Source organism: Microcaecilia unicolor, chromosome 5, assembly GCF_901765095.1.
Source record: "Microcaecilia unicolor chromosome 5, aMicUni1.1, whole genome shotgun sequence".
NCBI classification, from domain to species: domain Eukaryota; kingdom Metazoa; phylum Chordata; class Amphibia; order Gymnophiona; family Siphonopidae; genus Microcaecilia; species Microcaecilia unicolor.
In genome coordinates, this window is record NC_044035.1 from 353,862,030 (window position 1) to 353,877,671 (window position 15,642).

The 15,642-nt window shown below is 49.0% G+C and overlaps 1 protein-coding gene across 1 annotated transcript in view; it reads left to right on the forward strand.

Annotated features, from left to right (window-relative positions):
• Positions 1–2,651: 2,651 nt before the first annotated feature.
• ZFPM1 (zinc finger protein, FOG family member 1) overlaps positions 2,652–15,642 on the forward strand; it is a 344,168-nt gene continuing 331,177 nt past the window's right edge. Inside the window, exon 1 of the mRNA XM_030204576.1 lies at positions 2,652–2,810. Within this exon, the coding sequence (XP_030060436.1) occupies positions 2,771–2,810 (40 nt within the window). The 5' untranslated portion in view covers positions 2,652–2,770. The remainder of the gene's footprint in view (positions 2,811–15,642) is intronic.

The following is a 15,642-nucleotide window of genomic DNA, read 5'->3' on the forward strand; positions in this document are numbered from 1 at the left end:
GAAGAGGGGTTGGTGGTTGAGAGGCGAGGATAGTGGAGGGCAGACTTATACGGTCTGTGCCAGAGCCGGTGATGGGAGGCGGGACTGGTGGTTGGGAGGCGGGAAGTACTGCTGGGCAGAGTTGTACGGTCTGTGCCCTGAATAAGGCAGGTACAAATCAAGGTAAGGTTTACACATATGTTTGTCTTGTTGGGCAGTCTGGATGGACCATGCAGGTCTTTTTCTGCCATCATGTACTATGTTACTATGTTACAAGGAAAGGGGAAACTCGATTAAAGTCAACCTCAGCAATACCACCTAAAGCGAACAAGAAGTTAGGTGTGAATAGAAGGGATCCTCAGGAGCTTAGCGGAGATTGGATGGCGGAGCAGGTGGGGGAAGAGAGGTTGGTGGTTGGGAGGCGAGGATAGTGGAGGGCAGACTTATACGGTCTGTGCCAGAGCTGGTGATGGGAGGCGGGGCTGGTGGTTGGGAGGCGGGAAATACTGCTGGGCAGACTTGTACGGTCTGTGCCCTGAATAAGGCAGGTACAAATCAAGGTAAGGTTTACACATATGTTTGTCTTGTTGGGCAGTCTGGATGGACCATGCAGGTCTTTTTCTGCCATCATGTACTATGTTACAAGGAAAGGGGAAACTCGATTAAAGTCAACCTCAGCAATACCACCTAAAGCGAACAAGAAGTTAGGTGTGAATAGAAGGGATCCTCAGAAGCTTAGCCGAAATTGGGTGGCGGAGCAGGTGAGGGGAAGAGGGGTTGGTGGTTGAGAGGCGAGGATAGTGGAGGGCAGACTTATACGGTCTGTGCCAGAGCTGGTGATGGGAGGCGGGGCTGGTGGTTGGGAGGCGGGAAATACTGCTGGGCAGACTTGTACGGTCTGTGCCCTGAATAAGGCAGGTACAAATCAAGGTAAGGTTTACACATATGTTTGTCTTGTTGGGCAGACTGGATGGACCGTGCAGGTCTTTTTCTGCCGTCATCTACTACTATGTAAATACCTAAAAGGATGGTGAATTTGTGGAATGGCCTCCTGGAGGTGGTGGAGACAAAGTCTGTATCTGAATTCAAGAGAGCCTGGGACACGAACATAGGATCTCTAAGGGAGTGATCCATGGGCATAGATTGGGGGGGGGGGGGGGGGGGGGAGCAAGAGGGTGCAATCCCCCCCCCCCACCAAAAAAAATCTTGGTCACCATAAGAGCTCCTCCCAGAATTGGCAATCAGATAGCTCTGCAAGGCTCTTGCCAGCTCCATGCCCTGTGATGCAACTTTGTGGTGCTGTGGGAAGCAGGGATGGCAGCGCCTTCCACAGCCCCTCAACAGGTCCTCTTGTTGCTAATGCTGTCAGGGTCACACTAGAGGAGCTGACAGGGGCTGAGATTTGAGGGGCCCACAGAAGAAGGCAAGATACCTGGAGAATTGCTGGGGAAGAGAAAGGAGGAGATACTAGATCACGATGGGGTGGGGGAGATATTGGACAACTTCCTGTCCCCGCAGAAAAAGGTTTGGGGACCGGCTTGCCCAGGTACTGACACAGGCAGTGATGAATGAGGTTGAAATTGTGCGGGCGAGGGATAAAGAGTTACTGGACCTCGGGATGGAAGATGCCGGACAGGTTGTGAGGCACCTAGTTTCCTCCAGAACTAGGTGCCTGGTCAAACCAGGGTGGCACGCCTAAGGTGGTTTAAAAAGTGCAATACTGGCACTATGTTCACCACCCTTAGCCTCAAGATTGTGAGCCCTCCTGGGACAGAGAAATATCCAGTGTACCTGAATGTAACTCACCTTGAGCTACTACTGAAAAAGGGGTGAGCAAAATCGAAATAATTAAATACTAGGGCTAAGGAGACCCCTCTCACAATGTGTAACAGATGCTCTCGCTGAACTGAGCTTCGTGGACGAAAAACGTGAGCAAACTAGTAGCAAAATAGCAAATCACAAAAAGCAGCTCCTCACTCTTTGCACGAACACAACGAGGCACTGCAAAGGGTGAAGTACGAGCATGTAATGAAAGTGAAAGCTGCAGTTCCACTGAGCTCAATAATGCTTTGGAAGCCGAGGACACGGAAACACTTGGCATGAGAAGCTCCCAACCCTACAGCCGTTCTGCACTGCGCGCCATCCACCGCCGGTACTTTCACCAACCCCGCCCCCCTGCCCTGAGAGCGCAGACCTCATCGGCTTCCGTACGAGTGACCGCTGGGCGGGGCCCTGTGGCAAAAGCACACTAGTCCGTGCCCCGTGACGTCTCGCAGCCACACCCTCATACCTCCCCGGACCGCCCCGTTGGAATGTTTCCCTGGGAGTTCGAGCTGCCTGGGCGCCCGCGGCCCCGCCCCTTTCGAATGCCTCGCGCTGTGTCTGACACATTTTGGATTCCATTGAGAAAGTAGCAGAATCAAAGCGGCGCTTCGCCGACGGAGCCCCGGCGCGCGCCTGCAGTATTCCCTGAGCGCGCGCGCGCCTTCTCTCTCCCCCCCCCCCACACATACGCTGCCGCTGGTGCCCAAGGAGGGGTGTGTTAGCAGCACGTCCGATCCTCCGCTGCACAAGGGCTCAGCTGCCTGCCAGCGCCGGGAGAAGACGGAAAGCAAGGAATAAAGTCTTGGATCCAGACCAGCTGTCACCGTCCCTCGTATTACCCCTCCCCCACTCCAAGACACCCCCGGGGCTGGAGCGTGGGCATGAGATCCGGCGCTCGCCTCCTCCAGCTGCAACTTCCCGGGAATCCCACGCGCTGAGAGAGAAAGTGAGCTGATCGCGGAGAGAGATGTCAAGAAGGAAACAGAGTAACCCCAGGCAAATCAAACGTAAGTGCACTGTACAAGCGGTTTTTTAGTCTCTGCCCCCCCCCCCTCCTCCAGTGCAGTTTGTCTGTTTTGGTGACCAACGTGTTCCATAGTCTCCTGTGCACGTTTCTAACAATGCGCGTATGCTGAAGGTGTTATGCGCGCCTAACAAAATGCAATCTTGATAAAAGCAGGGATGTGATTGGGGGGGGGGGGGGGTGAACTTCCTTTTCACACTCCTTTCCTGTCTTATGACGGGATACTTTGGATGCCCGGCTGCAGTGGTTGCAATGACTTTAGTTGTTGCGTCTCGTGGACATCGCAAGCGGACATCTCCCCGTGTTATGGAGCGAGTTGGCCCCTCAGTTCACAGTCACACGTAACCTCATCGCAGCGGGACAGCGCATATGAGCCTCTGATAGGCGTTATATGGAGGGGACGCGGTCTCGCTTTTCTTAGATTCCCCCAAAGTTTGATATAGTCACTGATCAGAGCTCAGATAAAAGTTGAAATATTCCATTATGCAGTCAGGTGCTGCTGCTGATAAGATCACCACTCAAAGAAAGCCTGTCCCCGACTTCCTGATCTTATCAGCTCCGACTCTTGTATTGAAAGGTTCGGCTGGTGGGGTAGGGGGTGGCTTTTGAAAAAAAACCAAAACATGGAAGACGAAGTATTATTTTGAGATGTCGCAGCTGCTGTGATCTTATCTCCCTTCCATGAGAGATTATTTTTTATTTCAAACGTGCAGGCTTCTACTTGGAACTCTGGCCAAGGTTTATCCTGGCAAAATTCCCCATATTCTGTAGCAACAGAAAAGAGAAATGCAAAAAAAAAAAAAAAAAGGCAAGTAACAGTCTTCCATTCGTAATATCCCTCATCTTTTAATTTTGAAAAACCTGCACTTTCCACGTAGCTCACCCGGCTTTCATGACCTGTTGCCCTTTATTCCAAGCACAGAAACTGAAAAGATGCCTTTCACAGGCACCTTTGGAAGTTGCCTCCCTCCCTAGTAACAAAGGGTCCACCGTCTGGTCAGGTATACATATAAAGTAGTACATACGAGCTTATCTTGCTGAGCAGCAGACTGGAGGGACCGTACAGGTCTTTCTCTGCCGTCATCTACTATGTAGAGTTGCACCTCTTGAGTCTTCCGGCAGCTGTTCTGTGCCCGAGAGGACTAGTGCAGTTCAGTAATAGCGGTGTCACTGCTGGATCCCCAGCTCTGAGGATACAGTTGTGCTGTTACTGCCTGTTGTACTTCTTGGGGGGGAAATTTCAAGCTACTGGAACTTTGAAATTGTCAAGTTTACCTGCCGCCTGCCTCCTGGTCCCGCCCCCACTTAGATATGAAGTGCTGATAACCTGGCGATTTAGGGAGGGTAACAATAACAGTGCGATAAAAGCCTCTTTATCTGTCTACGTTGCGAAATAGTTGCACCGCTCTCTCTACCTGTCTTGCAAGCTGGGTTATTCTGAGGCTGCATCTCCAGTCAGAATTGCTCATTAAGAGGCAGATGCACTAAACGTTTTTCATCGTTAAATGAGCCCTCGGGGAAGAATTTCCGATCCTTTCCATGCACTAAAGCCTATTTTTCGACGGTAGTAGCAGCTAACGAAAACGGAATGGAGATGAGCAATTAGTGTGAAAACCCCATTGAAACGACATGCACTAACCTTTTCCGATTGCCTTTACGCAGGAAAAAGGCAGGAAAACTAACGAGAGGTCTGGACCTCTCGTTAGGACAGCTCCGTGGCAGGAAAAAGTGTTAAGTGAAAAAATAAACAAACTTTGAGCCAATCCCAGCGCATTAGCAGAGCTAAAAGCGCTGTGATTGGTCCAAAGGACCTCAGAAAACACATAAAAAAATAAAAATAAAAAAAGGATCGGGAGGGGGCAAGGGCGCTCATCAGGAGCGTCCTGTACGGACGGCCTTGCCCCCCCCCCCCGCTGCTCCCCACTTTCCGCTGCTCCCCCCACCCCGAAAAAGCAAACTTGTAGAAGCCCTGCCCCCCTCCCTTCCTCACTACTCTCAGCTCCGCCTCCCGACATCCTCCGTCTGTGCCCCGCCCCCTTTGGGGATCGTCGCCGCCATTCCCCTTCTCCATCGGGCCCCCCTCCCTCTTACCGGGCCCGTGCAGCGCCTCTGTCCGAAGGCGCTGCACGGGCAAGAAGAACGCTGAATCAGCTGATGCCTGCCTTCGCGATAGAGCGTCTTTCTCCTCCTGGGCCCGCCCCTGTCTGACGTCAGTAACCTACGTAGGTTACTGACGTCAGACAGGGGCGGGCCCAGGAGGAGAAAGACGCTCTATCGATGCCATCGCGAAGGCAGGCATCAGCTGATTCTGCGTTCTTCTTGCCCGTGCAGCGCCTTCGGACAGAGGAGAGAGGCGCTGCACGGGCCCGGTAAGAGGGAGGGGGGCCCGATGGAGAAGGGGAATGGCGGCGACGATCCCCAAAGGGGGCGGGGCACAGACGGAGGATGTCGGGAGGCGGAGCTGAGAGTAGTGAGGAAGGGAGGGGGGCAGGGGCTTCTACAAGTTTGCTTTTTCGGGGTGGGGGGAGCAGCGGAAAGTGGGGAGCAGCGGGGGGGGGGGGGGGCAAGGCCGTCCGTACAGGACGCTCCTGATGAGCGCCCTTGCCCCCTCCCGATCCTTTTTTTATTTTTATTTTTTTATGTGTTTTCTGAGGTCCTTTGGACCAATCACAGCGCTTTTAGCTCTGCTAATGCGCTGGGATTGGCTCAAAGTTTGTTTATTTTTTCACTTAACACTTTTTCCTGCCACGGAGCTGTCCTAACGAGAGGTCCAGACCGATGTGTATTGTGATTCTTTGATACATTGTACGTTTCACTACCGATCTCAGCATGTGTGACTTTTTTTTTTTGGTGCATTTTTCGTTATTTTAAAATCGTTAGGGACTTTAACGATTTAGATTTTTTTACGTTTGGTTGCTGCATCTGCCTCTTAGTGGGTGGTTTTTTTTTCTTCTTCAACTGAGAACATGGGATTCCCCTGATTTCTAGGTTGGGACCGTGATTGGACTCTTGCTGAGGGGGAGATCGGCTGGTCCACTCTTGATAAATCTAGGATCTACCCTTTTGACAGGAAGCCCCAGAGAGAAAGCTGAGAGCTGACGGTAAAGGTGGGGAGGGGGAGTCTCTTTGTTTTCCACCGGTCAGGAGGAGGCGGACGGTTCCTGCACCTGAGGGGAGCCCAGTGGTTGTGCCAGAACTGACAGTGTAAATAAATGGACTGCTTTGTATCCCCTCACAGATGTGAAGCCATAAAAGTACTGATCTCCAGCAGATAATGGCAGTCCAGTTCCGAAAGGAAGCCGTGACTGGAACCCTTTCCTCTTACAACTGCTGCCTCTATGACTCTCCCCTGTTGAAATGTGCAGAAACCAGGGGGTTGGTAACTACTACACCCCAATAATGGGCAGATCAGACTCTGATCCTCAAAGGCAGATACTGATCATTCCAGTGCTGCTTTGATCCCTTTTTTTGGGGAGGGGGGGGAGCCTTTCCCTAGTCTGGATTTTTCCCCTAGTTTGATGAGAAAAGCGCACACATAAGGGCAACACTGATAGAACCCAACAAGGCACTGACTAGACTGTAACCCCCAAAGGGTGAAAATTGTGAGCAATGTCTTTTGCTGTTAGTTTTCAGTTTCTTTTTGTTTTGCAAAAATGTCCTTGACCTGTTGGAGCTAGGGTTGCATTTGGGCTGAGTGGCTCTACAGCCACCTTGGCGTGGCATGAAAGAGAACATGGCTTTGCCTGCAGAGCCATCCTAGACAGCTCTCAGAGTAATTTTGGCTGCCAGTCTTGAGTGAGGTATTTCAGCGGTCTGCTGCAGTTCTGTTTTCAGTTAGATTTCAGCTGTGATAATCTGTGGTAACTGATTATACTTTCAGGTATTTTAAGGGTGAAGGGAGTACATTTTCCAAGAATAAACTCCCCCCCCCCCCCCTCCTTTGAAATCGAAAGGAAGTCTGGCGCTTTTAAGTATTCCTTGGTGTGTTCTGGTTACTGAAAGATTGTGGAAGCTGATAAACTAATGAGTCTGATTTTACTGGTGATGATGGCTGTGGCTTTTTTTTTTTTCACTTTATCAAAACCCCTGAAAAAAAAAAAACCAGCAACCTCAGCCTCAGCTGCCTGTGTTTTTTTTTTTCCTGTCTCTTTGTTCTGCTTTTAGCTAGATGTGAAGGTCTGATAAGAGCTGGGCTCTGATCTCTTCTGTGATAGCCTGCACCATTTATTAACTTCAACCCCCAGAGTGGGGGGGGGGGGGGGGTAGGGAGGGAGAGCTGTGTGCAAGGCTTACAGTTTCTGGCTTTTAGATTGGGGTTATTGATACAGGGAAGAAGATTGATCTCCCTGCTGAGATGATGGGAAACACACACACACAAAATAATAAAATAAAATAAAAAAACAGGACAAGATTTGTTCGGTTGGGGAAAAAAAAAAAGCAACCCATAAAAGTTCTCTTGAAAAGGCCTGTTAGTCGGTGGACCCTTTTTGCCACTTGTTTTTCCGTTTACTGTTCTGCTTTTCAGCTAGATGTGAATTCCAGATAAGTTCTGGACCTGATCACTGCTGATGAAGATTGCCAAGGCAGATAAGGAACGCTTATCTCTCCTAACCAGGCTGGAGCAGCTTTCTGCTACAATAACAAACACTGAAAAGGAAAAGGCAGAACAGGTTTCAACAATGTGTTCCATTGCTAATGTGATTAATGCAGATTAAAAAAAAATACATATATATCTGGGGTGTGGGAGGGCTGTATTTACACGGTTTTCACATGTAGACAGTCTAAAATAAATTTAATCAGATAGCAAATTAAAAAGAAAATACCCAAGGAAAGTTTTTTGTTTTTTTATTTTTATCGGTCACAGATGTGTTAGATGTGAGCTGATTGCTAACTGCTCGTCTTCAGTTGATTTTCTTTTCTCCCACACGTTTCCTAAACTGAAGTCTTATTTTGGAGATATTGTTAAAATGATATTAGATGGTGAGAGATTAAAATCATCACTTCCCCTCCAGGACTCTGTGTATGCCGCAAGCATTGTTTCCTGTAATTTCTAGCTTGGTGCTTCCTCTTGTATCGCTTCTCATGTAGATGTGGGACATGTACCTTTTGGAATTTAGGCCCAGATGCACAAAACCTAACGAGCCCACAACTTGCGTTTTAAACTGGTTCCAGCCAGTTTAAAACGCAAGTAGTTCACCCCGGGCATGCACTAAGGGCATTTTCCCTGCCACGGTAGCAGGCAACGAAAACGGAATGCAAATGTTTGAAAAGCTGTTATAATGAGATGCACTACCGTTTTTCCGATTCCCTTACTGTAGGAACCCTAACGAGATGTCTGACTTCTTGTTAGGGCTCCTGTGAGGGAATCAGAAAGGAAAAGGGCTCCCAAAAAAGGTAAAAAAGAAAAAAAAAAAAGCAGGGAGCGCATGTGAGGGGCGTCCTTTAAGGACGTACTCTCCCTGCGCTTCTGAGAGACGTCTTTTTTTCGCAGTTTTTTGTTCTGCCGGTGCTCATGTTTTTTTCCCCCTTCTAGAGAGTCTTCGCCGCGCCACTTACCCCTCCACAGCGAAAGTTTTCTATTTTCCTGGTTGCCGGAGAATCGGGACGTCCCTTTAGATTAGGCTCCTCTTCCTGGTCTCTTCAGCCAATCAGAGCGCGTTTCGCTGACAACAGCCAGCTAAGCCCGCTTTGATTGGCTGAAGAGACCAGGAAGAGGAGCCTAATCTAAAGGGACGTCCCGATTCTCCGACTCAGGTACCGAAGGACTAGAGAATGCAAGTGAGCTACAACGAGTATCTCATTTGCATTCCCTATGGTTGATGCATTCCTGTTCCCTACCAATTCGCTATGGAATCGGTAGGGAACGGGAATTACCAATGTCTTTCATGCATCTGGGCCTTAGTGGGTATTTTCCCCCCTGTTTTGGAAGGCGCTCCGATAGAAGGGGGGGGGGACACTGTGTCCATTTCGAGGTCATCTCCCTAAGGCAGAGTTTCTCAGAAGTTAAATGCATCTTGTGTTCTGTAATAAGTGAACAATAGAGGGGGCCATAAAAAAGCCAAACTTCCCAAAATAGCCCTTGCCACTGTCGCACGTATTCACACGCTTGCACATCCAGATCTGCCACCAACACTGGCTTTCTGATACCCCCTTCCTAATGCATTCTTCTGCTGATGTTAGGATGGAAGAAGCAGGACTACGTATCCCACAGTGCACTTGGGTGTATGTTCACATTCCAGCACTGACTGAAAGTCTCCTGTGGAGCTTGAGGCGTGTAAAAGAGAGAAAACACCCTTCAGGCAAAAAAAAAAAATAAAGCAATCTAATTATTGTAAGCCACATTGAGACTGCAAAGAGGTGGGAAAATGTGGGATACAAATGCAATATTTAAATAAAATAAATAAATTCCTAGTCAAAAGATTTAGTCCTGGCTCTGGCCTTCTCTTTATTTCCTCGGGACGCGCCTAACCAGTCAGGTTTTCAGGATAGCTACAATAGATTTGCACGTACTTCCATCACTTCGTGAAAATCTTTCTGATGCATATTCGTTTTGGGTCTCCTGCAAACCTGACTGGCTGGTTGTGTCCTGTGGATTGGGTTGAGAACAGTGTTCCCTTTAAGCTGCGTGCAAAACTTTTGCTGGCTTTCCTTTCTTGTGCACACAGGCTGTACCACATCGATTTGAGGCAGAAATTAGAGAGAGTCTTGGCTGAGAATCCCTGTTGTGTTGCTTCTTATTTTAATCCTGTTTCCCATCACTATCTCCCAGGCTGGCGCTGGACAAATCCGCTTACTTTGCTGTGTCTCTGTTGTCCAGTCTAGGTACTAGAAATTTGCTGAGAGATTATCCCACCCGGAAGTGGCTGAATTCCTATAAGGAGGCTGATGATCTACAGTAGTTGTATGCTGTGTGTTTGGGGGGGGGGGGGGGGACATTATAATCCAGCCCCGCTTTTACCCCATTGCATTCAGGGAGATGTAGTTCTGATTTCCATTTCCTTGTATGCAGTGGGGGTAAAACCAAAAGTGGATTATCAGCATCATGACCTCGAGCCCTGTGATTCTTCTAGCTATGAATGAGCGTATTCTTCTATTGTTGTGGTGTAGCGATGACGATGTTCCTCATTTCTGAAAGCAGAGCCAGTGGCCTCTAATCCAGATCTGGTTTTTCTGTCCATTGGGGTGTGCTATGGAGGTGGTGTGGTTAACCTTTTGGAGGGAGGGAAGTCAGCTGCTGCTGGTGGTGAGAAGGATATAGTTCACAGAGCTGCTTGGGCTTATATTAATGAGGGGGGGGGGTGTGAGACCTCACCCCTCCCCCCCTTTTTCATCATACTCAATGATACCTTGCATGAGTGGAGGAGTGGCCTAGTGGTTAGGGTGGTGGACTTTGGTCCTGGGGAACTGAGGAACTGAGTTTGATTCCCACTTCAGGCACAGGCAGCTCCTTGTGACTCTGGGCAAGTCACTTAACCCTCCATTGCCCCACGTAAGCCGCATTGAGCCTGCCATGAGTGGGAAAGCGCAGGGTACAAATGTAACAAAAATAAAATAGATACTATTGGAGATTCTACATGGAATGTTGCTACTATTGGAGATTCTACATGGAATGTTGCTATTACGTGCAGGACGTCAGACTCACAGAAGCAGAAGCCTGCGCGGCCACATTGGTGATCTGCAAGGGCCGACTTCTACATGGAATGTTGCTAGTGGAATAGCAACATTCCATGTAGAATCTCAAATAGTAGCAACAGTGGAGGAGTGGCCTAGTGGTTAGGGTGGTGGGCTCTGGTCCTGGGGAACTGAGTTTGATTCCCACTTCAGGCACAGGCAGCTCCTTGTGACTCTGGGCAAGTCACTTCACCCTCCATTGCCCCATGTAAGCCGCATTGAGCCTGCCATGAGTGGGAAAGCGCGGGGTACAAATGTAACAAAAATAAAAAATAATTACACCAGTACATCAATACTTGAGACCAGACATTTGCTTGGTATAAAACAGGCCGCAGCTTATTGGTGAAATATGGAACCTGAGCTATAACACAAGTAACCTTATTTATCCAAATAATCCTAAATCGCAATTCCCTTCAAGACATGGACCTCCACGTCTGTATTGATTTAAGGCCTAGTGTTCACCGCTGAGTGGACACTAAGGCCCTGAACTAACAGCAACGCCTTGAACTGCCACACCAGTAAGGACAAACCCTCAAGCCTTGATCTGGGGCTCAGTGTACATTGCCAGATGAACATTGAGGCCCTGTATTCCCAGCAGGCCTTAACCAGCTAGGCTAAAACCCCTCAAGATGTGGACCTCCATGTCTGTATTGGACTGTGGCCTTGTGTATACTGCTGGGTGAACATTTGGGCCCTGTTCAGAAGGACCTCCTTCTGCACTGGGTCAAGCTCGGGTACCCCCCTCCCCTAAAGCTGCGACAATAGAACTGCCCCCACATGGCAAAATATGTAAGGGTGGGAGAAGAAGCTGCCTTCGAGGAACAGGAAGGATCCTTGTCCTCGGAGGTGGCCATCCTTCTGTCATCACTGCTAAACCTGCCCCTTCATCTCTGGGAGATGCTCCAGTCCCCCTAACCCCCCCTTGCACCCCCCCAAAAAAGCCCTGGGGTCCCAGTATGCCACAATCAAGCCCCCCTCCCAACCTGGTGGTCTAGCAGCCCTCTTCTCTGCCCCCCTGTACCTTTGTTGGAGGAGGGAGGTAGTATACTCCGTCCTCTTCCAGCAGCGCTGCCTTGAAAAAAGTACAGGGGTGAGGGGGGGCGGGGAAGAAGGCCGCTAGACCACCAGGTTGGTGCCCTGCTGTTTGTCCTGTCTGGTGTGAATCCCAGGATGCACTGGGCAGGGCTGGGCGCCGCTGCTGGAAGAGGAGGGAGTGTACTACCTCCCTCTTCCCAACAAAGGTACAGGGGGGTGGGGAAGAGAGCCGCTAGATACGATTGGGGGGGGGGGGGGGATTGATTTGAAGCTCACTGGGCCACTAGGGCTTTTTTGGGGGAATGCAAAGGGGGGTTAGGGAGGCTGGAGATCCACCAGATCTCCAGCCCCCCCATGAACTTGTGTCGGGGGGGGGGGGGAGTCGGAGAGACTGGAGGTTTTCTGGACCTCCAGCCCCGTGTCACTGACTTGGGTTGGGGGTTTGGTGAGGCACTAGGCCACCAGGGCCTTGCTGTTTGGCGTCTGGTGGTCCCACGGATCACCAGTCTCTGTGTTTGACAGGTCTGGGCTTTTGACAGCTCAGACCTGAGAAACAAGTAAGGGAGGATGCGCTCAGGCACAATTTTCCCGCACTTTATCCTATGATCAGAGATAATAGTGTGCATAAATTTGCATGCTGTATCTCTGATCATAGGAGCGGTAAAGCCCTGTGTTGTTCCAGATCTATTTTTAGAGCGCTGTTTGGAACAGCGCAGAACTTTCGATCATCTGTGCATTAGATTGTGAACCCTCCGGGGACAGGGCAATTACCTAGTGTACTTGAATCCTGAAAAGGTGTGAGTGAAAGCCAAATAAATAAAGAATTTAAAACATACATACATACAAGCCACCACTGCATGCAAATCTCTCTCATGAATATTCATTGTGGATATCCTGAAAACCTGACAGGCTGGGGTGCCTCCAGGACCAGGTTTGGGAACCACTGGCTTAGACTCTGGGCTCAGCAAGGTTGTGGGTTGGATGAAACAAAGCTCGGAAAGGGAAGAGATCGGGTCAGGGGGATCAGGGTGTGGTGCCGGCTCCCATGCTTGATGCTAAATGCAATATGTGAAGCGACGCAGAGCTTCACCTGTGTTCTGAAAAACGGGCAAATGATGTGGATTTTAGAACAGGGGTTCTCAACCCAGCCTATATGTAGCCAGTCTGGGTTTCAGGATATCCACAGTGAGTATGTATGAGAGAGATTTGCATACAGTGGAGATAGTGCATTCAAATTTATCTCATGCATATTCATTCTGGGTATCCTGAAAACTTGACCAACTGTGTTGAGGACCAGTGTTGTAGATCCGTGTGTCCGTGAGATGACATCATGAGGGAAAGAGACTTTATTTTGACTTGGCTTAGCTTATCTACCCGAGCTCTTCCTAAAATCCACGAGAACTGAGATTCCACAGTTAGAGCAAAACGCCTAATAAGGGTTTTACCTGACTGCTGTTTGTCAGTACAGGATGAGGGATAGTAAGAGTTGTTGATCCTAGGAATGCATTGATTAGGGTCGGTTTATCCATGATGCAGACTAGGTGGTCGCCTAGGGTGGCATCTGAGAGCAGCAAACATAAGCTGCTGTCAAAGCAAAATAGATCCTGATAGCCAGACAAACTCAGAGAACTATCATCCTATATAATAAAACTCACCCTCAACGTTCTGAGGACACTGACGTCACTGTCAGTTCCTCTGGGCACTTCCTTCCGGTTCGAAGGGTTCGTGGTGGTGAAGCCACCGAAATCACTGTGTTGGGGACCCGCCCTCGCGTCAAACATGATGACTTCGAGGGTGGAGCAATGGCGTCAGTGGCTTCACAACCAACGACTCAGCACATTGAAGGTGGCGTTGGCGTGCGTTGACGAGGTCCGCAACAATGGCGGTCAGTGCCTTCACAACGCAGAAGGGGTGCAGGGAGGGGGGATTCGGGAAGAAAATCTTGCTAGCACCCGTTTCATTTGCGCCTGAAACGGGCATGTTTTACTAGTAAGTACATAAGTATTGCCGTACTGGGAAAGACCAAAGGGTCCATCAAGCCCAGCATCCTGTTTCCAACAGTGGCCAATCCAGGTCACAAATACCTGGCAAGATCCCAAAACAGTATAAAACATTTTATACTGCTTATCCCAGAAATAGTGGATTTTCCCCAAGTCCATTTAATAACAGTCTATGGACTTTTCCTTTAGGAAGCCGTCCAAACCTTTTTTTAAACTCCGCTAAGCTAACCGCCTTTACCACATTCTCAGGCAATGAATTCCAGAGTTTAATTACACGTTGAGTGAAGAAACATTTTCTCCGATTCGTTTTAAATTTACTACATTGTAGCTTCATCGCATGCCTCCTAGTCCTAGTATTTTTGGAAAGCGTGAACAGACGCTTCACATCTACCCTTTCAATTCCACTCATTATTTTATAGACCTCTATCATATCTCCCCTCAGCCGCCTTTTCTCCAAGCTGAAGAGCCCTAGCCGCTTTAGCCTTTCCTCATAGGGAAGCTGTCCCATCCCCTTTATCATTTTCATCGCCCTTCTCTGCACCTTTTCTAATTCCACTATATCTTTTTTGAGATACGGCGACCAGAATTGAACACAATATTTGAGGTGCGGTCGCACCACGGCGCGATACAAAGGCATTATAACATCCTCATTTTTGTTTTCCATTCCTTTCCTAATAATACCTAACATTCTATTTGCTTTCTTAGCCGCAGCAGCACACTGAGCAGAAGGTTTCAACGTATCGTCAACGACGGCACCTGTTCTGTAAACTGTTTAAAAGTCTGATGTCCGAGTATGTGTTTTTACAGGCGTTTCTGGGAGGGATGATATTGAGGTAATCACGACTGTTGAGTTTAATTGTTCAAATCTTGTAGGGGAAGGGGGTGCTAAGCGATGGAAGGTGAGGGGAGAGGAGGGAAGTGTACGGCTGAAGGTTTGCCTAGGGTTCCTCACTGATGCCTGGGAACAAAGAAGCCCTAGAATCCAGAGGGAGGGAAAGTGGGCACCTTACAACCGGAAGGAGAGACAGAAAGAGCTAAAGAATTGAGAAAGCAGGGGACTTGGAGGCCAGGAGCGGAGAAAACGAGAGCCCAGAGCCCAGCAGTAGAGAAGGGGGAGAGATATTGTGAGCTTTAGAATATAGTTTTCTGTTTTGTTTTTTTTTGTGTCTGCATCAAGTACTTTTTAACCCAGTCTAGGACTTTAAGATTCCACCCCAGGCATTCTGGGATATGTAGGTTCTGCCAAGAGTTTAAAACACCAGGATTAGTTCTAGTTGTGCCTGATGGACTGAAGTTGTTGAAGAGCTATCGAGGCCAGATTTAAATCCCAGATTGATCACCCTTGTTATCACTTTTTCATATGCTTGTGAAGATTGGCCTTCTCAAGTTAGCATCGTAGTTGTAATTACCCGGAAGGAGGGGCAGTGAGAAGCATCTTGAAGAGGACAGGCTAGTCTTTCTTGTGGTTTATTGTACTTATTTTATTTTTTCTGTCATCGTTATATCTACTGCGTTCAAGATTTAATACCATTGAATTGAGACTGTCAATTTAATCATCCTCAGTCGACCTATACAGCATAGGCGGCAGTCGATGGCAGTTCTACTCAGTGCAATTTTTCTAGCAAAAAAGGTGCCGGTACTCAAATGCCAGGCCACCCTTCAAGGGGTGGGGTGATCACTAAGTGACCCACCCCACAATAACCAGGCCCCCTGCAACCAGTCACAGAATCCATGACAAGGCAGAATTGGTGTGTAGAGCCTGAGCTCTTTCGTTAAAACTTGGGTTCTATGGGTCAATTTTAGCAGACAATGGAAAAGGTGCCGGTACTCAAATGCGAGGCCACCGTTCAGGGGTGGGGTGATCAGTGAGGGACCCACCCCACAATAGCCAGGCCCCCTGCAACCAGTCACAGAATCTATGACAAGGCAGAATTGGTGTGTAGAGCCTGAGCTCTTTCCTTTAAACTTGGGGACCATGGTCAATTTTACCAGACAATGGAAAAGGTGCCAGTAGTCAAATGGTAGGTCACCCTTCAGGAGTGGGGTGATCACTGAGGGACCCACCCCACAATAACCAGGCCCCCCTGCAACCAGTCACAGAATCTATGG